Here is a 25,495-nt window from a genome sequence, read left to right as displayed (position 1 = left end):
GTTGTTGTTGTTGTTGTTGTTTTTAAGCGACAAATTGATCTTTTTTAAATAATTATTTTTTCGCCTGTTTTGTAACTACAGAATGCCGTTTTGGGGCTGAGAACCCATGCTTATGAGCACTGAAAGTTTTTTCCCTTAAAAATAATCAGTTCATCACCTCATACAGTTTTTATTTATTTTTAAAAAACCGTGAACGTAAATATGTGCAGTTTTTGTTTTGTTTTTGTTTTGTTGATGTATAACAACAACAACTCATCAGCTTAATGAGTTTAAATTAATTAAATAAATAATTAAATAAATAAATAAAGTGTATTGGGGATTGTTGAGCTTGAGGTTTTTTTTCTGGTTTCGCGCAGCGGGTCATCGTGACGTCACAATGAAATAATGCCTCTCTCGCTTGTGATTGGTCAGCTCGCTAGGAGGTAAGGCTGTGCTCGCGCTCTGATTGGCTGAGGCGGGGGGGTCCTGCAGGTATCCTTTTACTCATAGACGGGACACCGAACCAAAAAAGTGATCAATCTCAATTGGACAACACTGGCACTCATCTTTAAGAGCGCGCGGGGATGTGAGAGCAGATTGGCTCATTTCTTCTTCTTTATTATTTTTTTAAGCCAAGGAGTATTTTGTTTTTTTGGGGGGGGTTACGTTGTTTTTGTTGTTGTGTTTTTTCTTTCTGTAGCTAATTTGTTTTTACCTGTAAACAGTCACCAGGCTCGTGGATGTTGTCTACAGAAAGTGGATACAGAAAGAAAAATCAGCAGGTCAGAGACATTTTACTGTCTTTATTACAAATTACGGACGAGTTCGGAGTTCGTGAAGCTCCTCCTTAAACTCACAGCGACTTCATAACTGCGTCATCTGATCCAAAAATAAAAGTCAGAAAGGCTGTGGTTTAAACAGGCTATTATTATTATTATTATTATTATTATTATTATTATTATTATTATAGTACTGTAGTATTTTGCTTTAGTAAACAGTTGTGTGAAATAAAGCATTTTCACAAGTGTGTGAATTCACTTCAGTTTGCAAATGTGCATATAAATATATCGATATATAGATATAGATTTTTTTTGTTTCTCCTCCAGAAATTAATTGTGTTTTTTTTAAAAAAAAAAAAAGTGTGGTGGTTTGTGCAGCTCCTGCAGTGGCGCATGCGTAAAGCCGCGTGCTGAGTTTGGTTTTTGGGGGGTTGACTCGTTTACAGAGTGGATGAGGTTTGTGTAAATGCCCGGAGTCCCTCCTGAGTCCCATCTCAATGGCTCGGGCGGATCATTTGCACAGTTGCTGCTGATTTGCATTTTGGTTAAAGCCCGTCCCGCAGTGTGTTCCTGATCTGCGGGGTCTTAATGGAGCTCATCCATACCAATGCGCGCAGGAATGAAAAGCGCTCCAGGTCACTTCGGCACAACTTGTGTCTTTAAAACATTTCCAGGACTCACTCCGCCAAAACAAACCCTGAGAGACGGGTTCGGGTCCAAACCCAGCATTTAAACACATGAAGGAGCTTCGGGTTTATTACAGCACACATCACACTGTACACTTTATCAGGAGTTATATTTATTTTAGTTTATTTATCTTATCTATGCGTAAAAGAAAAAAGAAAGTGTTCGCTTTGTGAAATGGAAGACCAGTCCTTTAGCCTATTTTTGTTGTTGTTTTTGTGACCCAAAGTAACACAAATTAAATTAGAGCAATCGCTGAACAACTTTAAGAAAATTTACATTTGAATGTTTTTCATATTTCTCAGTTGAATTGTGTAATTTGTTTGATTGCTGTGTCGATGTTTCTGTGCTCAGTTTAACAGGCGCTGAAACTCAAACATGCATAAAATATTTTAGGCTACTTCCACACCAAAAATACTAAAACTGGAGTTAAAAGTATAAACCATGAGAAAAAAATTACAAGAAATTTGACGAAAAATAGCCATCACTGTCTTTTAAAGTCTAGATTTTTTTTTTCTTTTATCAAAAAAATCCACTTTGCTGACTTTGTACAATATTCACATTAATACCACGCGCACAACACGAATGCTAACTATAACCTACTGAAGTGTCAAAGATGATCAAATCCCAGAATAAATAAATAAAAAAGATGACAGGTTTGGGAGTCGTGCTTTAAGAGGTGCACACAATGAACAGCTCATTAGTGTGTGAAGTCCTGTTGATCAGTGAAGGGTGAAATGAGGTGATTAAGACTCTGTTTATATTTCTGATCGAATCCCAACTTAAAGCACATGTGGGGGTTTTTCCCCTTCAGTTTTATAAGCAGTATAGCAGTCAGGATCATTTTTGTTGTCAGGGTCATTAATAGAATTTTTCTAGAATTGTCTATTTGTACTTCACAACCACAACAACACGCAGGTCAGAAAAGTTTAATCTCGATCACACTTCTCTGTCCTGCACGTTGTTGTGAAGAACAAATAGAAAATCTTACTGCAGTAATAATGATGCAAAATAAATTATTATTACACTAAAACAATAGCTTTGGGTTTTTTTCTAAAATATTTGAATTGATTTGAATATAAGTTCAGTGCTGTTAAGATGGAGTAACAATTCCTGTTTTTATTATCATTATTATTATTAATCCTCTCCTCGTGTGCTGATGTGTTGTTGAAGTGTTCGTGGAGCTCATCCCCATCCTGTGCTCTTCCTCAGGTGTGTGTCAGCTCGGGGGGAGACTCGGACTCGGACTCCGCCGTGACCCCGCGCGAGCTGCTAGAATGATGTCATACCTCAAGCAGGCCCCGTACGCCGTGAACGGCCTGGGGCTCGGGGGCGCGCCCATGGAGCTCCTGCACCCGTCCGTTGGGTATCCGGGTACGCGCACAGCTCTCCCACCTCCCATATGCACACAAACATTCATAATAATAATAATAATAATAATAATAATAAAATGAAAAGATCCTGGAAGATATTTGAGGGGCATTTTTGGAACAGTGTAACATTAAAAAGTGTGTGTTTTTAATTCTTCTAATTTTCATAAGACCTCCTAAAAGTTTCTAGAATTATTGTACTACATTTAATATCATCATGGGAAGATAGATAGATAGATAGATAGATAGATAGATAGATAGATAGATAGATAGATAGATAGATAGATAGATAGATAGATAGATAGACTAAAAAATAATGGGGCCAGTACCGGTTCTTCAGGGCGATGCCATAGAAGAACCTTTTTCAGGGCTTCAAAGAACCGTTCATGCAACAGTTCTTTAAAGAACCATTTAAACCATTTGTTTGAGCAGTGAAGACAGATTTGTGTAAACATAGCCTATGTGCATTGACCAGCAAATGGTAAGAGAATGCCAGGCTCTGAAGAACCATTTCCAATGTGAAGAACCTTTCGCATAATGTAATGGTTCATCACAGAGTTTTGACTCTCCATGGAACCATCCAGAGATTTGAAGAACCACTGAAGCACCTTTATTTTTTAGAGTGTAGAGAAGATCCTGGAAGATATTTGAGGAACTTTTTTTTTTGTATTGACGGAATATTTAAAGGTGCACACAGGAACAGAGTAACGTTAAAAAGTGTTTTTTGTTTGTTGTTTGTTTGTTTTTGTTTTTTGTTTTGTTTTTTAATTCTTCTAATTTTCATAAAACCTCCTAAAAGTTTCTGGAATTACTGTTATTGAATTTAGTATCATCATCATCATCATCATCATCATCGGAAATTCCTGATATACCAGGGGGAAAAAATAGCCATTATTATTATTATTATTATTATTATTATTATTATTTAAACGAGGTTTAACTGAAGGGGTTTTACGCAAAACCCGTATTTAATTTTTTGCTATTTGTTTAAAATAAAAGCCTTAATTTGGGAGTTTTTCTTAAGAAAAGCACTATCACAGAAAGAAAGAAAGAAAGAAAGAAAGAAAGAAAGAAAGAAAGAAAGAAAGAAAGAAAGAATAATAATAATAATAATAATAATAATAATAATAATAATAATTGCGGTTCGGATCGGATTATTGAAATGATGGAAAAGTTCACATCATTACAAACGTTTTATTTGGGAGGAGGGGAAAAAAGAGACCAACTTTTTAATAAGAAGTTTTAAAAGTTCCCAGTGGAGTTTTACCTCCAAGTGTGAACTTTTATAGGACGGATTTATGGGGCATCATTTAAAAGGGGGGGGAGGGAAGGGGGGGAGGGAAGCTGGGAAATGAAATTTTGCTTGGAATATATTTTTACATTTTAAAATACACTAAAAATCTATATCGTGTGTGTGTGTGTGTGTGTGTGTGTGTGTGTGTGTGTGTGTGCGCGCGCGCCGTTGCTCCACAGCTCATCGTGTGCTTCAGCGCTTGTTCAGGCACAGTTTAGTAAAAAATTCCATTCAAAGACATTTACAGTAGTGCATATCTACATTAACCAGTATCCTTTTAATTTATCATGTTTCGGGGGAAAAATAATCGGCGGCTACAGATAATGAGATGAGATGAGATATTTTTAAAGCACATAATCTCAGATTAAACTCAGGATGGAGGAGTCTTCGGGACTAAAACGCAATGTTACACCAGTAAGGGTCTGAATGTTGTCTTGGGCTTTACAGTGGGGACCACTGGGGACGGGAATGAAGGACAAGTACAGTACAGTACAGCATTGTATCAGTTTAGTACACTATAGTATATTACAGTACAGTGTAGTATTAATATAGTATTAGTATAGTGTAGTATAGTATAGTATGGTGTAGTAGTGTAGTGCAATAGTACAGTATAGTGCAAGTTACAGAAAGCTGACATTCCTAATGAAAACCAAATTATCCTTCTTTTGAAGGCTGTAGACCATAAACCATTAAGCTATTATTATTATTATTATTATTATTATTATTATTATTATTATAGGGTTTACTCTGCAACATGATTTTGTGACGTCCCTCTGTAATAAAGTAGGGTATTTAGTGTGCGATTTCTAATTATACCAATTACACACACACACACACACACACACATAGGGCTTTTATCCAGGCAGTTTGTGATGGTGTGAGCGATATGGCCAACTTGTATTGTGTTATGTGAATAGTATACATTCTTACAGAAGAGTGTTTCAGTTGTTGAACAGAGTTTTAACAACAACAACAACAACAACAACAACAATAACCTCATTTATCCGAGGATAAAACAATAAATGAAGTTAAATATTTATTGCATGAGAGCTCGGACACACTACCGCTGGTAGGTTTATCTGGTTTTGTCCATCTGTGTGTCTCTGACTGCTCTAAATGTGCACTTCTTTCCTTTTAACCCTCTTTTATTATTATTTTAATGGAAACTACTTTGAGCACGCGCGAGATTTTCAGAAGCTGCGCGCCCTGACGTCATCTTATCACTTTAGATTTGTGTTTAATAGACTTTTTTTTTTTTTTTTGCTTGACAAGTCGAGCTCATTCTGAAAGCGTGTTGTGATTATTCTGTGATTTGAAGCCAACCCCCGGAAGCAGAGGAGGGAGAGAACCACGTTCACGCGCACGCAGCTCGACATCCTGGAGTCTCTGTTCGCCAAGACGCGCTACCCGGATATCTTCATGCGCGAGGAGGTGGCCCTGAAAATCAACCTGCCCGAGTCCAGAGTACAGGTGTGTGTGTGTGCGCGCGCGCGTGTGCGTGTTCACGTGAAATGAAGTCATGCACGACATCACGTGGATCAACAGCAGCCCTCCAAGCAGTGAGGAACAAACTCCAGCTTTAATGCAAAGCATTTGATGATTATCCAATTATTTAAATATTAATCAAACACAGCATATTATTATCTGACGGCAGCCCGAGACACTTTCTTCCTGAACTTTCCATCCACAGAAGAACACACCTGGTTTAAAAAAAAAAACAAAAAACATAGATCCCAAAACATTATGTATCGATCTCAGGTTTCCACGCGATACAATACGATATCGGATCGATATTTAAGCTCCGATATACAGCACTGCTGTATCAATATAGTATAGGCTATGTGGCTGTATGTTCCAGAATCTGGAGCGGATCATACAAAAGTACCAGAGTTACAGGTTAATCACCTTGCGAGTCGGTTAAATTATTTACACGTCAGGTTAAATACAAGTTACTGTACTTTGTCTGCACCAGTTGTGTCCTTAATGCAATATTTAAATAATATTCACTGGGTTTTTTCCATGCTATATCAGGTATACTCGTTCAATATCATGCTAGCTGAATGGAATATATCTGATATACCACTCAACGCCAACCAAGATTATTATTATTATTATTATTATTATTATTATTATTATTATTATTATTTACAAGTCAAGTTTATTTGTATAGCGCTTTTAACAATAAACATTGTCGCAAAGCAGCTTCACAGAATTTGAACGACTTAAAACATGAGCCAATTTTATGAATTGAATGAATTTATTTTTTTTATTTCGAACATGTATAAAAAATGTATGTAACTATTTGTACATACAAAAGAAAGAAAACGAGACGTTAAAAAAATAACATAAAGAGCTAAGACATTGCAAAACACTGCACATTGTTCGAAAAAGGAGTGAAGTACAATATTTTTTTAATTTCCCACCCCTTTTTAACTACCCCAAAATCCAAACTACATTAATACACCTATAAAAATATATACCATATATACACTTCATGAATATCTATATAAATATATAATTACAAAAATAAATATATACTACATACTATATATACACTTCATAAATATCTATATAAATATATAATTTAAAAAATAAATATATACTACATACCATATATATACACTTCATAAATATCTATATAAATATATAACTACAAATATATATATATATATATATATATATATATATATATATATATATATATATATATATACACTTCATAAATATCTATATAAATATATAATTACAACATGTATTGGGGATACATTGGGGATAGATTTATCCCTAATCTATCCCCAATGAGCAAGTCTGTGGCGACGGTGGTGAGGAAAAACTCCCCCAGACGACACGAGGAAGAAACCTCAAGAGGAACCAGACTCAAAAGGGAACCCACCCTCATTTGGGCAACAACAGACAGCATGACTATAATATTAACAGTTTTAACAAGAAGTCAGTTTCATTGATGTTATAACTCTTCATATACACATTCCTTTCGGGTGTTCGATCTGTCTTTCTTTTTTAAATTCTCTCAATCTTTCATATTTAACAAAGCAAACCTGGCAGCCATGTTTGTTTAGAAATCATCACAGTCAGTCGCTAGTGAGTGCGGAAGTTTTACGTCTCCGATGTGCAATGTCATGTCGGCTTGACACCCATGCAATATCGTAAACCATATTCATCGCTCATCCTCCATTGCGCAGAGTGATGTAATACATGTAGGATAAGAAATATGCTAGCAATATTGCATGCTATCGAACCAAATGAATACAATGAATCCTGCTAGAATGGAATAGAACACGTTTTTATTCCATGGGAAAAGTGTTAGGGCAGGACAGTGGTGTAGTGGTTAGCACTGTCACCGTACAACAAGAAGGTTCCGGGTTTGAGCCCGGTAGCAGACGAGGGCCTTTCTGTGTGGAGTTTGCATGTTCTCCCCATGTGTGTGTCTGTGGGGGTTTCCTCCGGGTGCTCCATTTCCCCCACAGTCCAAAGACATGCAGGTTACATTAATTGGCGGCTCTAAATTGACCGTAGGTGTGAATGTGAGTGTGAATGGTTGTGTGTCTCTGTGTGTCAGCCCTGTGATGATCTGGCAACTTGTCCAGGGTGTACCCCGCCTCTCGCCCATAGTCAGTTGGGATAGGCTCCAGCTCACCTGCGACCCTGTACAAGATAATGGATGGATGGATGGATGGATGGATGGATGGATGGATGGAAAAAGTGTCTTGTGTGTATAATAATAACATCGTCTTACATTGGTTTATGAACATTATATGAAATGCTGTATTATGAAATCAAAGGCTTGTCATACCTTGTGTCTGAAATCGCTCCCTACTCACTATATAGCGAGGACGCCATTTTGTAGTGCTGTCCGAAACCTCAGTGAGGATTATTTACACCCTATATAGTGCACTCAAAGTATCCCACAATGCATCACGAAAAGTAGTGTAACAACGATGGTCACTAACCAAAGCAATATATCCCATCATGCATTGCGGTCGCGCTGAAAGAAATCAAATTAAAAGTCTCAAATGGCAGCGGCAAAGAAGAAAGTATTCAGCCTTGATTTAAAAGAAGTGAAAGCCGCAGGTACTTTGTATTGCTTAATGTGGGAAATGCGCTCAGTATAATATGGATTTATCACAAAAACACACGCATGGATTTATTATTTTGAAACCCACCAGTCGACTGATCCGGCATGTTTTAAATGTGCGACAGTAATACCAGCATGACGGACTAGTGTCCGAAAGCGGTTTTTCATTTTACCAATGAGCTCACTGTATAGTCCTCTATATAGTAATTCCCTATATAGGGAGTAGAGAGTAGTGAACGAGTGAGCGATTTTGGACACAAGGATTTTAATAATTTGAATAATATCTTTTTCTGACAGGACCATCGCAGGTGATAGAGCTGATCGAGATAGCGATCTTTATTGTAGTAATAAAATGAAGTTGTAATTCCAGATGTGTCTGGATGAGTCTGTTTATCACTGTGACTTGGATCAGGGAGTGGTGCAGCCAAAAAAAACAGGAAAGAAAACGTTGAAGGAAAGATAGAAGATAGTAGATACCATGATGACTTGTGCCGCTTTGTGGCTCCATTTATGACAAGTAACCTTTTTCCTTGTTGCATGGATCATCCTTTTCTTCTACTGTGCAATGTTTTCCATGTCATTACTGGAAGGTAATTTACATCAGGGTTTGGAAATGTAACTTCGCATAATATTTCATCATCAATGTGTGGTTCTCCTCCTGCCCAGGTGTGGTTTAAGAACCGAAGAGCGAAGTGCAGGCAGCAACAGCAGCAGCAGACTAGCAGCAGCAGTAATAGCGGCGGCGGCAGCGCTAAAATCCGTCCTGCAAAGAAAAAATCCTCTCCGTCACGAGAGAGTCCCGGATCCGAGAGCAGCGGTCAGTTCAGTCCTCCAGCCGTATCAAGCGCCAGCTCATCCTCGTCATCTTCTTCCTCGTCATCTTCTTCAAATTCAAACCTGGGTGGACTGAGCATGAGTAGTAGTTCCGCAACACCTGTGTCATCGATTTGGAGCCCCGCCCCTATATCACCTCTTCCTGCTCCTCCTACCATCCCAGATCCAGCACCTCCTTCCAGTGCGTCCTGTATGCAGCGGGCAGTTTCAGGAAGCGGCGGCCCAGCCGGAGTCACCTCCTACCCCGTGTCCTACAACCACAACCAGACACCCGGATATGCTCAGAGTTACCCCAGCACTGCGTCCAGCTCATATTTCGGAAGCATGGACTGTAGCTCGTACCTGGCACCCATGCACAGTCACCACCCGCATCACCCTCAGATCAGCTCCATGGCGGGTACCGGAGTGTCCGGACACCACCACACGCACCCGCATCACCCTCATCACCTTGGGCAGAGCAACGGGCATCACCACCACCCTCACCCTCACCATCACCCGCACGTGCACACACACCAGGGCTACGGCGGCACGGCGCTGCCCTTCACCTCCTCAGACTGTGTGGATTACAAAGACTACAAAGACCAAGCTGCCTCACCATGGAAACTAAACTTCAGCGCAGACTGTTTGGACTACAAAGATCAGGCGGCTTGGCGCTTTCAGGTTCTGTGAGAGGAGTTTTTTTAGCATTTTAGTTTTCTTTAGAAAGCCACCACACCATCAGTGTAGAACCAGAAAGTCAAAATAGTGCTTGAAGGACATTTAAGGAGCCATTTGGAAACCTGGATTTGAAGGTCTGAAGGAAGAGATACTCTGGATTGGTCGAGACTGGTGTCGCAGGATTAATCCCATGCCGAAGCTCTTTGGCTCTCAACTCTGATGTCTGTCTGCCTTTACAGCAACCGCCTTAAACAAGAGGATCCTCGGAAGACTTTTCCTCTCTCTTGTCCTCACCAGTTTGTGGACGGAGAAGATCGATGTTGTTATTTCCTCCTGACTGTAACCTGATTTGGCTGAAACCTGAAAGACTAAACAGATCCACAAATCCTTCTATAAGCCGCTCTACGTCTCCTTGCCTTCCTCAATCCACTGCGATTCGCTGCACTTGGACTTCTCGTGTGTCTATGAAGGCAATAAATATGAAATAAAGTGAGACAATTGTCCTGCCACAGAGAAAACAAAAATGTGAACCAAACTCGTTTCCTGTGAAATGTATAAAACAAAAAATGAGCTGATACTTTTTTTTTGCATTATGTACATTAAATAAAATATGTTTTAAATCAAAAGTGATGTTTATTTTTGTTCTGCATGGCCTCAAGAATTTGTTCCAAGAAGATAAAACTGGGATAAAAATGAAAGTCATGAAAATGTGAATGGAGGGAGATTAAATTTATACCGGACCGATTTCACATCAGACGACTAATGGAGCTCAAATATGTCTCACATTTGTTTAAAAAAAAAGTAGATTTGATCGGCTTAATCATTTTAGGCCGACTGCTGTTAATATTTCATATTGTGGATTTTATGTAAAGGGGAACTGAAGTCATTTTTAAACTTGCGTTTTTGGTTCTGTTAACCTTATATCGTGACTCGTATTGGCATATTATATTACACTTATCAGCCTTTTCAGTGTTTAGCCGTGTTGAATGTAGTTCGTTTGGTCCACGGCAGACGTCGCTTATCCAAACCCAGCCTGATCTTCACGAGACTTGTGTGAGACTTCAAACGTGAAGTGTCAGCGCCGCCGTTTCGAAAACTGTTTGCACAGCGGCCAGATCGCCATATCATTCTGATTTAGATTAATTTCGAGATTTGCCAGCTTCATCAGTGATGGAGATTATTCTATACGACTTCGAACCAACGTGGAGTAGAGAAGAATTGGAAAGACGACAGGATAAGGACGAGTCCGGTGTGCTGGTATTTACATCATTACTGTCGTACAATTAAAACGTGCCAGATCAGTCGGCTGGTGGGTTTTCAAAATGATAAACACATGCATGTGTTTTTGTGATAAATCCATATTATACTGAGCGCATTTCCCATGTAATCCTCACTAAGGTTTCGGACAGCGCTACAAAATGGCGTCGTCACTATATAGTGAGTAGGGAGTGATTTCGGACACAGGGAAAACTTCCGGCTTGATTACGTCAGCATTCGAAAGACAGCGCATGTGTCTTTTGACAATGTTGGCAGATGTTGGTCACTTTGATTTCCGCTGTACGTTTTACTTCCGTCCTACGATGTCTCGCACAGGTCTCAACGAATCTTGTTTACAGCCATCGCTTTGACATATGGACTGATATATTACAGAGCATATTTCAAACACTCATAACTTGCTATAGCAGCAACAAAACAGCGATCAGAAATGCATTCCGATATTTAATAAAATGAGAGAAATAGAATTTTGATAATAAAAAATTTGCCTTCAGTTCTCCTTTAATACTAAAAGTATTTAAATTAAATCAATAGCTATTTTAAAACGGAGAGTTTATTATTTTCGTCGGTGATTCAATTTGATTAAATAATTGTCTCATCACATAAAAACAAAAATAAACATAAAAAAAAGCTAATAGCCTAAAAGAATAAATAGATCTATGGTGAGTTCCATATTAGGAAGTTGGTGATGTTTAGGTCGAGTGCAGAAAAAAAAGAATCAAATCCTCATAAATGAATCAAATCCTGGATTCGGCTCCTGATCCATGAGTCTCTGGAGATGGATGGATGAGCGAGTGAGTGAGTTAATTCATTAATTAGTAACTTTGTGAATTCATTCAGTGTGTTTAAACTGAGCACGAGTAAAATCCAGCACATATGAACAAAGTACAGAACAAAAGAGTCGAATGATGAAGTTGGAAAATAAATGACGTGTGTAGCGATGCGCTAAAATTGTCGCTTAGGTGAATGAGCTCATGTCAACAAAACTCTGAGAAAAAAGTTAAATCTTTTTTTTTTCAAGTCTGTAGAACAGAATACAATACAATAACTTTATTAGAGCGGCGGCTACAATTATCGACACCTTAACGATCTTTTGGTTGTTGCAAAAGTAGAAAAGACTTTCAATACGTAAATTGTGCATGAATAATTACTCAAACTTCCACTGGGAAAAAAATGAGTTGATTCCTGATTACTTAGCGTATCAGATCATGTGACACCATTCCACAAGTATTGACACCTTTGTCCACAGTTATCAACACCCAGATGATTATTTATAAAAAAATAATGGGTATGTGGTATTAAGTTAACAAAACATAGTTTTTATTTAAAATGTGTTTTACATAGACTTATATTTAGTACAAAATATCTTTTATATAAATATATGGATGTCGGTGTTTACGTAAATGAGGAAGTAATTCTTTGTAAACAAATGAGCTGATAATGTTTAACCTGTGTCAGAAAATCTTTTCCACTTTCTAAGTATTTTCGTAGATCACATTTTGTTAATCATTCGTTGTTGTTTGTATTCATTTCTAGTTTTGTAGTTTACCAATAAATGTCAACAGGGAATGGACATCGTAACCACATGAACATCCAGGTTAAAGGTCGCATCTCATTCCTCGAACCAAAATATAAAATGTCTACTGATATTGTAATATGTGGTAGATATTTACAACAAACTGCAAAAAAAATTGTATATATATATCTCATCTCATCTCATTATCTCTAGCCGCTTTATCCTTCTACAGGGTCGCAGGCAAGCTGGAGCCTATCCCAGCTGACTACGGGCGAAAGGCGGGGTACACCCTGGACAAGTCGCCAGGTCATCACAGGGCTGACACATAGACACAGACAACCATTCACACTCACACCTACGGTCAATTTAGAGTCACCAGTTAACCTAACCTGCATGTCTTTGGACTGTGGGGGAAACCGGAGCACCCGGAGGAAACCCACGCGGACACGGGGAGAACATGCAAACTCCACACAGAAAGGCCCTCGCCGGCCCCGGGGCTCGAACCCAGGACCTTCTTGCTGTGAGGCGACAGTGCTAACCACTACACCACCGTGCCGCCCGTATATATATATATATATATAGTGGTGCTTGAAAGTTTGTGAACCCTTTAGAATTTTCTATATTTCTGCATAAATATGACCTAAAACATCATCGGATTTTCACACAAGTCCTAAAGGTAGATAAAGAGAACCCAGTTAAACAAATGAGACAAAAATATTATACTTGGTCATTTATTTATTGAGGAAAATGATCCAATATTACATATCTGTGAGTGGCAAAAGTATGTGAACCTCTAGGATTAGCAGTTAATTTGAAGGTGAAATTAGAATCAGGTGTTTTCAATCAATGGGATGACAATCAGGTGTGAGTGGGCACCCAGTTTTATTTAAAGAACAGGGATCTATCAAAGTCTGATCTTCACAACACATGTTTGTGGAAGTGTATCATGGCACGAACAAAGGAGATTTCTGAGGACCTCAGAAAAAGTGTTGCTGATGCTCATCAGGCTGGAAAACATTACAAAACCATCTCTAAAGAGTTTGGACTCCACCAATCCACAGACAGACAGACTGTGTACAAATGGAGGAAACTCAAGACCATTGTTACCCTCCCCAGGAGTGGGCGACCAACAAAGATCACTCCAAGAGCAAGGCATGTAATAGTCGGCGAGGTCACAAAGGACCCCAGGGTAACTTCTAAGCAACTGAAGGCCTCTCTCACATTGGCTAATGTTAATGTTCATGAGTCCACCATCAGGAAAACACTGAACAACAATGGTGTGCATGGCAGGGCTGCAAGGAGAAAGCCACTGCTCTCCAAAAAGAACATTTCTGCTTGTCTACAGTCTGTTAAAGATCATGTGGACAAGCCAGAAGGCTATTGGACAAATGTTTTGTGGACGGATGAGACCAAAATATAATTTTTGATTTAAATGAGAAGCGTTATGTTTGGAGAAAGGAAAACACTGCATTCCAGCATAAGAACCTTATCCCATCTGTGAAACATGGTGGTGGTAGTATCATGGTTTGGGCCTGTTTTGCTGCATCTGGGCCAGGATGGCTTGCCATCATTGATGGAACAATGAATTCTGAATTATACCAGTGAATTCTAAAGAAAAATGTCAGGACATCTGTCCATGAACTGACTCTCAAGAGAAGGTGGGCCATGCAGCAAGACAACGGCCCTAAGCACACAAGTCGTTCTACCAAAGAATGGTTAAAGAAGAATAAAGTTAATGTTTTGGAATGGCCAAGTCAAAGTCCTGACTTTAATCCAATCAAAATGTTGTGGAAGGACCTGAAGCGAGCAGTTCATGTGAGGAAACCCACCAACATCCCAGAGTTGAAGCTGTTCTGTATGGAGGAATGGGCTAAAATTCCTCCAAGCCAGTGTGCAGGACTGATCAACAGTTACCGGAAACGTTTAGTTGCAGTTATCGCTGCACAAGGGGGTCACACCAGATACTGAAAGCAAAGGTTCACATACTTTTGCCACTCACAGATATGTAATATTGGATCATTTTCTTCAATAAATAAACGAGCAAGTATAATATTTCTGTCTCATTTGTTTAACTGGGTTCTCTTTCTCTACTTTTAGGACTTGTGTGAAAATCCGATGATGTTTTAGGTCATATTTATGCAGAAATATAGAAAATTCTAAAGGGTTCACAAACTTTCAAGCACCACTGTATATATATAATTTCTGAATGGAATAGAAAAATCTGAATATTTCAAGCGTGTAATTTTTTATATGCTAAGAATTTAATTCCGCTCTAATTCTATTTATTGCAATCGGATTCCAAATACTCTATAAACATTCCATTCTGTTATGGATCAGAAAATTTTTTTTTATAAAATCACAGCACTTTAATTTTTTAAAGAGCTTCATCTACTTCAACAGTGTTACACAAAGATGGATCCATAACAGTTGTAAATGTCACTCAATTCCACAGGGTGTCGATAATGGTGGACACCGGTCATGGAAAGTGATCACTATTATCGACACCTCACGACACATGACTTCTCAAACACGTGTTTAGATCCAAAATGGCATCTGTCAAATGAAAGAGTCAGAAACAAAGTAGGTTTTGATGAGGAGATCATGAAATATCAGTGAATTTGAGAAGTAAAAACATGTCCATGATCTTTCCACCATGCTTACCTGCGATGATAACGTCCGGGTTTTCTGAAAAATTGCTGATCGTGTTTAAAAAAATTCCATCTCAGGTAACGAGCTGCATCATCAGACGACAAGATCAAAGGGCGAGGGGGGCGGGTCTTCCACTTGATTAATTAACCAATAATAACTTTTGGAACTGAAACTCACCTTTGTAAAATTGTTTTTTATTGGTAAATCTGAAAAGGTGTCGATAATTATGGACTGTCGATAATTGTAGTATTTTCCAATTGGGATTTTCAGTACCAATTTACAATGCAATAAAAACAAACTATTTACAAGAGAAAAATCAACTAATATAAACCAACTCCTATAATAATCTCATGATACGCCTGATAATAAAAAAAATACTAATACACTAATCCTAATTCAAATAATTATTCAAAATCCAAAAAATCTGAAATATCCGAAAACTTTCCCTAATCCTGAGTTAAACAATTTTCAGAGAAGGTTCTGATTAATAAGCCCCTCCCCCTCGAACGTTCAGTCTGTATTAGCATCTCCACTCTCAGAACATCAAAACAAAGCGTACTTATTGATCAGTACCTTTCCTTGTCACACTTTTAGGAAAAGTGCTAGAAATGTGCATGCAGTATACCTTTAAAACTTTACTCTAAATACCAGGCCTAATGTCCATTTAAAACCATTTTAAAGGTGCACTAACATTTCCAGGTGAATGCTGTATATTAAAGGAGAACTAAAGGCAAATTTTTTTAATTATCAAAATTCTATTTATCTAATTTTATTAAATATCAGAATGCATTTCTGATCGCTATTTTGTCGCTGCTATAGCGAGTTATGAGTGTGTGAAATATGCTCTGTAATATATCAGTCCATATGTCAAAGCAATGGCCTTAAACAAGATTCGTTGAGACCTGTGCGAGACATCGTAGGACGGAAGTAAAACGTACAGCGCAAATCAAACCCTGTGTCCGAAATCGCTCACTCGTTCACTACTCCCTACTCCCTATATAGGGAATTACTGTATAGAGGACTATACAGTGAACTCATTGGTAAAATGAACAAACTCTTTCGGACACTACTCCGTCACGCTGGTATTTACGTCATTACTGTCGCACAATTAAAACGTGCCGGATCAGTCGGCTGGTGGGTTTCAAAATAATAAATCCATGTGTGTGTTTTTGTGATAAATCCATATTATACTGAGCGCATTTCCCACATTAATCAATACAAAGTACTTTCACTTCTTTTAAATCAAGGCTGAATACTTTCTTCTTTGCCGCTGCCTTTTATTAAATCACATTTGAGACTTTTAATTTGATTTCTTTCAGCGCGACCGCAATGCATGATGGGATATAGTGCTTTGGTTAGTGACCATCGTTGTACACTACTTTTTGTGATGCATTGTGGGATACTTTGAGTGCACTATATAGGGTGTAAATAATCCTCACTAAGGTTTTGGACAGCACTACAAAATGGCGTCCTCACTATATAGTGCCCTATATAGTGAGTAGGGAGCAATTTTGGACACAGGGGTTGTCAAAAGACGCGCGCACCCTCTTTCAAATGCTAATATAATCAAGCCGGATGTTTTGTTTGTTTTGATAGCAATCAGGAATGTTTGAAAAAAGTAGGCAGTAATCGTCATTTAAACTCATTTTTGTGCAATATTTCGTTTGGAAAACAGTTTTCAAAATGGCAGCACTGACACCTGGGTGACACTTGACGTTTCGAAGTCTCGCACAAGTCTTGTGAAGATCGCGCGGATAAGCGACGCCTGCCGTGGGCCAAACAAACTAAATTCAACATGCCTAAAAACCAGATAGGCTGATAAGTATAATATTTATTTGCAATTAGTTGCCAATATGAGTCACGATATAAGTTTACTAAAAGCGAAAACAGAATTGAATAACATGCTAATTAAGAAATAAAGCAAGTTTAAAAATGCAGTTCCCCTTTAAAGTGCTGATGACACATTTTTGACATCTTTGGCGATGTTTTATAACATAAAAAGTAATTCCCGATGATCCATATATTAATTCACGGAGGCGCCTATTTTACAAGTTATGATAAAAAATGTGGCTATTTGGGCAAATTTGACGGGGCTGCAGCACCCAGGAGACGAAAGAGGAGGAGGAGCTATATGACATCAGCGAAAGAACCTTCCTCCTAACTTACAAGTTTGTTGTTGATGCGGCAGGTGTTCAGTTTATCATTATTAGTATTTTTATTAGACATTATTATACATTATATATATATATATATATATATATATATATATATATATATATATATATATATATATATATATATATAATGTATAATAATGTATAATAAAAATACTATATATATATATATATATATATATATATATATATATATATATAGTTATTATGCCTTCGCGTTGTGTTGCCGGCTTTTGCTCCAAAACCCACAAGGATGGGGTAAGTTTATTCAAGTTTCCCAGAGATCCCGAGCTGCATGCGAAGTGGGTGAAGCAAGTCAGGCGCACTCGTGACAAGTGGGAGCCCTCACCAACATCCGTCCTGTGCTCTGAACACTTCGATTTGGATTGTTTTGACACCCTTCCCAGCTTAAAGGAATCTCTTGGGTGTTCAGTTCAGCACAAATGTGTGCTGCTACCATCAGCAGTGCCTACAGTAGACATACAGTAGACAGGGTCTACTAGTAGCTATGCCGGATCCAGCAGTCGCCTGGGACAAGCCGACTCCTTCAAAGACAGTCCAACTGTCAGAACATGTGTTGAGAAACGACATAAGATAAAGGTACGTAGAGCTATAGAGTGCTCCGACATGATGCTAAAAATAGTAACCATGCGGTCTGCGCGGCCATCTTGGAAGTGACTCGCTCCAGAGCGCTCATAGAGTACACATCATAGAGTACACATCATAGAGTACACATTCATGATAATCATAAATGTAATCATAAAGTCGGCGTGATATCAGTCATGTATTTGCTTGTGAAAGCTTGCGGCTTTCATCTAACTGCCGCCTAGCAATGAGAGGCAAAGGGTAAAGAGGGTAGGCTATCATAGATTCTATTCGGAAGAGATCAATACGTGATTGCTTAAAAATGAGGTATTTTAACAATTTGCATCTCTTTTGTGATTATCGTGACACTTGTGTGTTATATAAAACTGGATGTCTTATCAGCACATCGAGGATCTTCCACCGGAGGCTTTAGCAAGTACTCGTAGCAACACTACACTTTACCCTTTGCCATGCGTTGTTAGGGAACGGTAGCAAGTACCCCGATGACCGACTTCAAGAATATGTAGAAAAAATGTAGAAATTATACTTTCCAAAAGTCATTTGAGCTTAGTGTATTGCATTTCTATTTATATTGTAGGTTCTTGCTGATGTTTTTGCGGAGTATGACGCAGCTGCTGAATCTGAAGCTGCAGAGTTTGTATGTACTAGTTGTGAACATTCACATTATTATCAATCTCATTTATTTAAAATCAGATAAAATCATGCCATCATGATCACTGCTTAAAGTACCAGTATTTGGTTGTTGAAGAGCTAGCACTTGAGAGTTCACCGGCGTTTTCATGCGCCATTTCCATTGAGTAGAACAGCCAGTGAACCGCAGCGTGTTCTTCCGCTGACGTCACAACATGGCCGCGAGCCACGGACCCAGTTTTCTTGCGCTGTGCAATTAAAAGTTGGATATTCGCGTAACAACAGCTTCTTTTCACATAATTATAACAGAAATCTAACATGTTTGCCATGTTGTATAGTTTATTTAAGTAATTGCATAGAGTCATGTTCGTGTCATCAGCACTTTAAAGGTAGCACAAATCAGGGGTTCTCAACCTTTTGTACTTCAACACCCACCTATTCATACTTGTAACGAGTCGGGGCCCATTAAAATAAAAAAAAATCCCCAATTATTTTGGCTCATCTATTCTATTAGAATCTAATAATCTATTGTAAAGTGTATTAATGGGATGCAACATTTCTCCCTGTTACAGATGGGAGCCCAGGAATTAAATAAATGCAATAAAAACAATGTTTTTAATTGTAGGTATTGTATTTATATTTAAAACTGTATGGATCTACCAGAAGTGAACATACAACCATGTACGCAGGGCATTCTCAGTCAAAAGGGATTAATGATCCAAAAGTGGAGTCTGGTCCATTAACACAAGAACTTATTGCCATGTTTGTGTTCAGCAAAACAAGCAAATTATTAAAACCAAGAAGCGGATATAGAAACCACTCAATGGGATTAGATCCTTACACGGTGAACAAAGAAGGATTTTTCCTATGAGTCAATTTCCCCGACATCTCAGACTACCAGGTGCTGTGGTGCAGACATCGTTCTACACGGACACACAGATGAAAACCTGGAAGAGCATGGAGGAGTACGACTTTTTATTAAAGATCTGGGGATCAGGACACAACAAGATAGACGGCGGTAGACGGATCTAAGTGCAAGAAGAGTGTTTATTAACAGGCGTGATATTTACAAAAGCAGAATCATATTTAAACAGACGAGAAATATAAACATGGCGAGAAAATGACGATGCTTCACAAAGCCTCTGTGAAAACAGAGTCTGTATCTGCGTGTGCTGATTGTGCTGAAATCAGTATCAGGTGTTTCCCATAATGACCGGGTCCCAAGCAAGCACACGACGTGCTCTGTGAGCGAGCACGGCCACTTGAGCTGCACCAAACTCAAGCATGCAAAGGCGCGGCAGTCAAGTGTTCACCTGCTGTGTGACCACAACTTTTATTTCACACGGATATAGCCATCAAAACGTCTCATTTTCATCGATAACCCATTGCAAAGCAGCCCATCACGAGCTATAGTGTGACCAGAGGCGGCTGTGACAACGGATGCAACCTAGCAATTGTACTCTACTATGAGTAAAAATTAGCTTCAAGTTGAAATAAAAATTTGCGGCCCACTAGAGGGCGCTTTGCAGTGAAACACTGTCCAGGCATATTATGAGCCATATGAGGCACTTTATTTATCTTACAGTGAAAGTGCCTTTATGGAAGAAGCTGATGAGATTTTAGATGCACTTAGATACTGATATGCTGAAACATCAGTTAGGATAGATAGATAGATAGATAGATAGATAGATAGGTCCATAAATATTTGGACAGAGACAACATTTTTCTAATTTTGGTTCTGTACATTACCACAATGAATTTTGAACAAAACAATTCAGATGCAGTTGAAGTTCAGACTTTCAGCTTTAATTCAGTGGGTTGAACAAAATGATTGCATAAAAATGTGAGGAACTAAAGCATTTTTTAAACACAATCCCTTCATTTCAGGGGCTCAAAAGTAATTGGACAAATTAAATAATTGTAAATAAAATGTTCATTTCTAATACTTGGTTGAAAACCCTTTGTTGGCAATGACTGCCTGAAGTCTTGAACTCATGGACATCACCAGACGCTGTGTTTCCTCCTTTTTAATGCTCTGCCAGGCCTTTACTGCAGCGATTTTCAGTTGCTGTTTGTTTGTGGGCCTTTCTGTCTGAAGTTTAGTCTTTAACAAGTGAAATGCATGCTCAATTGGGTTGAGATCAGGTGACTGACTTGGCCATTCAAGAATATTCCACTTCTTTGCTTTAATAAACTCCTGGGTTGCTTTGGCTTTATGTTTTGGGTCATTGTCCATCTGTATTATGAAACGCCGACCAATCAGTTTGGCTGGATTTGAGCACGCAGTATGTCTCTGAATACCTCAGAATTCATCCGGCTGCTTCTGTCCTGTGTCACATCATTAATAAACACTAGTGACCCAGTGCCACTGGCAGCCATGCATGCCCAAGCCATCACACTGCCTCCGCCGTGTTTTACAGATGATGTGGTATGCTTTGGATCATGAGCTGTACCATGCCTTCACCATACTTTTTTCTTTCCATCATTCTGGTATAGGTTGATCTTGGTTTCATCTGTCCAAAGAATGTTCTTCCAGAACTGTGCTGGCTTTTTTAGATGTTTTTTAGCAAAGTCCAATCTAGCCTTTTTATTCTTGAGGCTTATGAGTGGCTTGCACCGTGTAGTGAACCCTCTGTATTTACTTTCATGCAGTCTTCTCTTTATGGTAGATTTGGATATTGATACTCCTACCTCCTGGAGAGTGTTGTTCACTTTGTTGGCTGTTGTGAAGGGGTTTCTCTTCACCATGGAAATTATTCTGCGATCATCCACCACTGTTGTCTTCTGTGTCTGTTGTCTTCTAGGTCTTTTTGCATTGATGAGTTCACCAGTGCTTTCTTTCTTTCTTTCTTTCTTTCTTTCTCAGGATGTACCAAACTGTAGATTTTGCCACTCCTAATATTGTAGCAATTTCTCGGATGGTTTTTTTCTGTTTTCGCAGCTTAAGGATGGCTTGTTTCACCTGCATGGAGAGCTCCTTTGACCGCATGTTTTCTTCATAGCAAAATCTTCCAAATGCAAGCACCACACCTCAAATCAACTCCAGGCCTTTTATCTGCTTAATTGAGAATGACATAATGAAGGAATTTCCCACACCTGCCCATGAAATAGCCTTTGAGTCAATTGTCCAATTACTTTTGGTCCCTTTAAAAACAGGGTGGCACATGTTAAGGAGCTGAAACTCCTAAACCCTTCATCCAATTTTAATGTGGATACCCTCAAATGAAAGCTGAAAGTCTGGACATTATGTCCATGTCCATTATATAACTATAACTTGAATATGTTTCAGTAAACAGGTAAAAAAACAAAATTTGTGTCAGTGTCCAAATATATATGGACCTAACTGTAGATAGATAGATAGAATGCAATACACACTAAACATAATATACTAAACCTAAGGTCTCACATAGCTGGAATCACTTAATTGTAGATGATTTTGAGGTCAACCAATACGCGTTCCATGCCCTTCTGTTGGAATATGTGAGAGCCAGGGAGCTATTTTGACAACCAGGAGGGTGTGGCTTCCATCTCCAGAAAGTTACGTCATGTTGAAAATTGCCGTAGGTCAAGCGCCGGATGAATTCATCCATCGCAACTGTAAAGGTGTATGTGAGCATCCTTGAGGCCTACGTGAGGCCTACATGGGCTACTGTGGGTTACCGTGACAACATCAAGCTCAAAATGTTCACTGCAGAAAGTGAAAAGTTTGTCCAGAGGGCGTGGCTTATTTCATCTTGCTGTGGCTATGCCGTACTGCAGCCGTGAAAACCGTACACACCGCCATCGTTGCCATAAGATGATACATCGCTATACGTCGCTCCCGCCATTGGTTTTACCGCCATCTTCTATCGCTCCTGTTGCAGCTACCATGGCTTCATTTGCATATTTACTCCGCCCAAATTTATGTGATGGATAAAATCACCTATAAAATCTGCCACAGTGGCCACGGATCTGTGAGACCTCAGCATCAGACTTTTAAGCTAGTATCTCACTGGGCTGCGACAGCTTGCGACAAATTGAGAACGTCATTCGTGAGAGAGTTTCAAAAGTGTCTTGAAACATTCGCGGGGCTTCTCAGTTTCCTCGCATGAGTCGCAAAGTGTCGCTCCTTCGTCGCTGAAATTTTGAACATGTTCAAAAAATTTGTGCGACAAAATTTCTCTCAAAATAGCTGCAAATGCGTCGCTGGTGTCGCAAAGCCGTCGCGAACCCTTCTCAAGTCAGTTTCCATGAGGCTTCATCTACTTCCCTGCCTGCCGAGGGAAAGCCGGGCTGCGACGGCCTGCGACTAGTTGAAGACACAACAATTGCGGTAAAATATGCGAATATCAATTTAGTGCGATTCCAAGTGAAAATTGTCGCTAATTTGCATATTTTATCGCAATTGTTGTGTCTCCAACTAGTCGTGGGCTGTCGCAGCCTAGTGAGATACTGGCTTAAGTGTTTTGCGACATAATGTGTGGTCTGGGATTCTCTCTGGAATCCCGTGAAGTCATTTCAGGACATAATAAAATACTGAAATGCACATTTGCATGTCTCTTTCTTTTCTTTTCTTTACTTTGTTCATATGACACCGTGTGAATAATACTGTGTGTGATTGACATGTGATCCCTGAACTTGCACACACACACCCACACCCTCGGAATTCAAGTCAGGTGACCTCAGGTGAATCATCCCATGTGGTCACGTGTGGCAGCGTGTGAAGAGTGGAAATATTACACGTGCAATTTAACACGGGAAGTTTGGGTGCTGTCTGGGCAAAAGTATTCGGACACCTGTTCAATCGCATCAATGCACGAATCGACACGTTTCCGCTTCCTGAGTGAGAGTTTAGTGATAAAACCCAAATAAGAACCAATCCCTGTTGTAATTAACAACTTGCCGTGTTTGTTTGTCGCCCCCCCCGAGACGTGGGGCAGCTGGATAAACATGCCTGTGTGTGTGTGTGTGTGTGAGAGACAAACAGCTCGGGATTTGCAGTAAATCTGCTCCAAACAGCGCCGCTAATCTTCTGCCAGGCTTAAAGCGCTCAGTTCACTGATTTACCAGCAGACACCTGTTTCAGAGGCTCATTACTGCTGGAGGAAACAAAACACTTTATTTATTTCACACCATCATCATCATCACTTACACACTGCTTTCCTGCCTGCACACACACACACACGGGTTTAGTACAGAGCAGAGAACAAGGCAAAATGTTCCAGAGTCCAAACAGTGTGTGTGTGTGTGTGTGTGTTTCCAGTATCGTTACACTAATAAATGCATTTCAGTCTGCTTTATGTTTATTGTTTTAATGTGATTCAATTTCTTCCTCAAAGAAAGAAAGAAATTCTAATGATGACAATGTCAAGATGAAAATAAAAATAAATAAATAAATAAAATCCAGAAGTCAAATATTACACACTAACTAACTAACTAACTAAATAAATAAATAAATTTTCATGATGACAAGAAAAAATATAAAAAGAATATTCAGATGAAAATAAAAAAATGAATAAAATCCAAAACAGTGAATATTACACAGAAATAAATAACTGCATAAATGCATACATAAAAATTTTCATTGATGAAAAACATTTTTAAAAAGAAGATCGAGATTAATTTTTTTTAAATGAATAAAATACAAAACAGTTGAATATTACACATAAAGAAAGAAAGAATGAAATTTTAATGATGACAAGGTTAAAAATTAAAGAAGAATGTCCAGAGGAAATGTTTAAAAAATGAATAAAATCAAAAACAATTGTGAATTACAAATAAATAAATAAAAATTTTAATGATGACAGGAAAAAATATAAAAAGAATATTCAGATGAAAATAATTAAAAAAATTATAAAATCTAAAAGTCAAATATTACACACAAATAAATAAATAAATTTCATGATGACAAGAAAAAATAAAAAAAAAGAATATCAAGATGAACATTTTAAAAATGAATAAAATCCAAAACAGTGAATATTACACAGAAATAAATAAATACATACATAAACATTTTCATGGTGATGAAAAAAAAATTTTAAAAAGAATATCAAAATGAAAGGTTTTATTAAATGAATAAAATCCAAAACAGTTATGCATGAAGAAAGAAAGAAAGAAAGAAAGAAAGAAAGAAATTTTAATGATGACAAGATAAAAAATAAAAGAAGAATGTCCAGAGGAAAATTAAAAAATGAATAAAATCAAAAACAATTGTGAATTACAAATAAATAAATAAAATTTCATGATGACAAGAAAAAATATAAAAATAATATTCAGATGAAAATAATTTTAAAAAATTATAAAATCCAAAACAGTCAATATTACAAACAAACAAATAAATAAATAAATAATTTTCAGGATGACAAGAAAAAATAAAAAAAAGAATATCGAGATGAAGAAATTAAAAAATGAATAAAATCCAAAACAGTGAATATTACACATAAATTAATAAATAAATAAATTGATTGATTGATTGATTGATTGATTGATTGATTTTCATGATGACAAAGAAACATAAAGAAAGAATATCTCGCTGAAACTTCAAAAAATTAATAAAATCCAAAACAGCTGAGAATTGGAAAGAAAGAACGAAAGAACACCATTTTTTTGTCAGCATGAAATTCTGGTGTTTATTTGTTTGTTTGTTTGTTTGTTTGGGCAGTTCTTATCTGTTCTGACTTTTATTCAAATGTTTTTATTTTCTCCCGCTGTTTGTTCTTTATATTTTCTTGTCATCATGAAAACGATCATCAGAAATGGATTCCTTGGTGCAGCTCGACTGAAAAAGCCTCAGAATGTTTTGAGGTCTGAGCAGCTTCTCCCCGACACCCTGTGTGTTCACTGCCGGAGCTCCAGCAGCGCGTGGAAACGGAATCAAATCAAATCTTTTTTTTTTTTTAATCCATTTTTGTACGAGTCGTGTTTCTTTTTGTGTGTGTTTTTAAGTTTTGAGCCTCCCTTTACTGATGCAGTTTGA

General features: G+C 38.1%; 2 protein-coding genes across 2 annotated transcripts in view; both read left to right on the top strand.

Moving 5' to 3' along the window:
* The first annotated feature begins 705 nt into the window (after window positions 1–705).
* On the top strand, window positions 706–9,702 carry otx2a (orthodenticle homeobox 2a). Its single transcript, XM_060899120.1, has 4 exons — window positions 706–761; window positions 2,655–2,816; window positions 5,425–5,576; window positions 8,866–9,702. The coding sequence occupies exons 2-4, from the start codon at window positions 2,720–2,722 to the stop codon at window positions 9,700–9,702; spliced, it is 1,086 nt and encodes a 361-aa protein (XP_060755103.1). The 5' UTR covers window positions 706–761; window positions 2,655–2,719.
* Window positions 9,703–11,756: 2,054 nt separating this feature from the next.
* The window catches only part of ugp2a (UDP-glucose pyrophosphorylase 2a), a 166,497-nt gene continuing 152,758 nt past the window's right edge, over window positions 11,757–25,495 (top strand). Inside the window, exon 1 of the mRNA XM_060899118.1 lies at window positions 11,757–11,767. The gene's annotated coding sequence lies outside the window, so the exon portion shown is untranslated. The remainder of the gene's footprint in view (window positions 11,768–25,495) is intronic.

Source organism: Neoarius graeffei, chromosome 18 (assembly GCF_027579695.1).
Source record: "Neoarius graeffei isolate fNeoGra1 chromosome 18, fNeoGra1.pri, whole genome shotgun sequence".
Lineage (NCBI taxonomy): Eukaryota > Metazoa > Chordata > Actinopteri > Siluriformes > Ariidae > Neoarius > Neoarius graeffei.
Note: the sequence above shows the minus strand (reverse complement) of the source record. Positions and strands in the feature narration are given on the sequence as shown.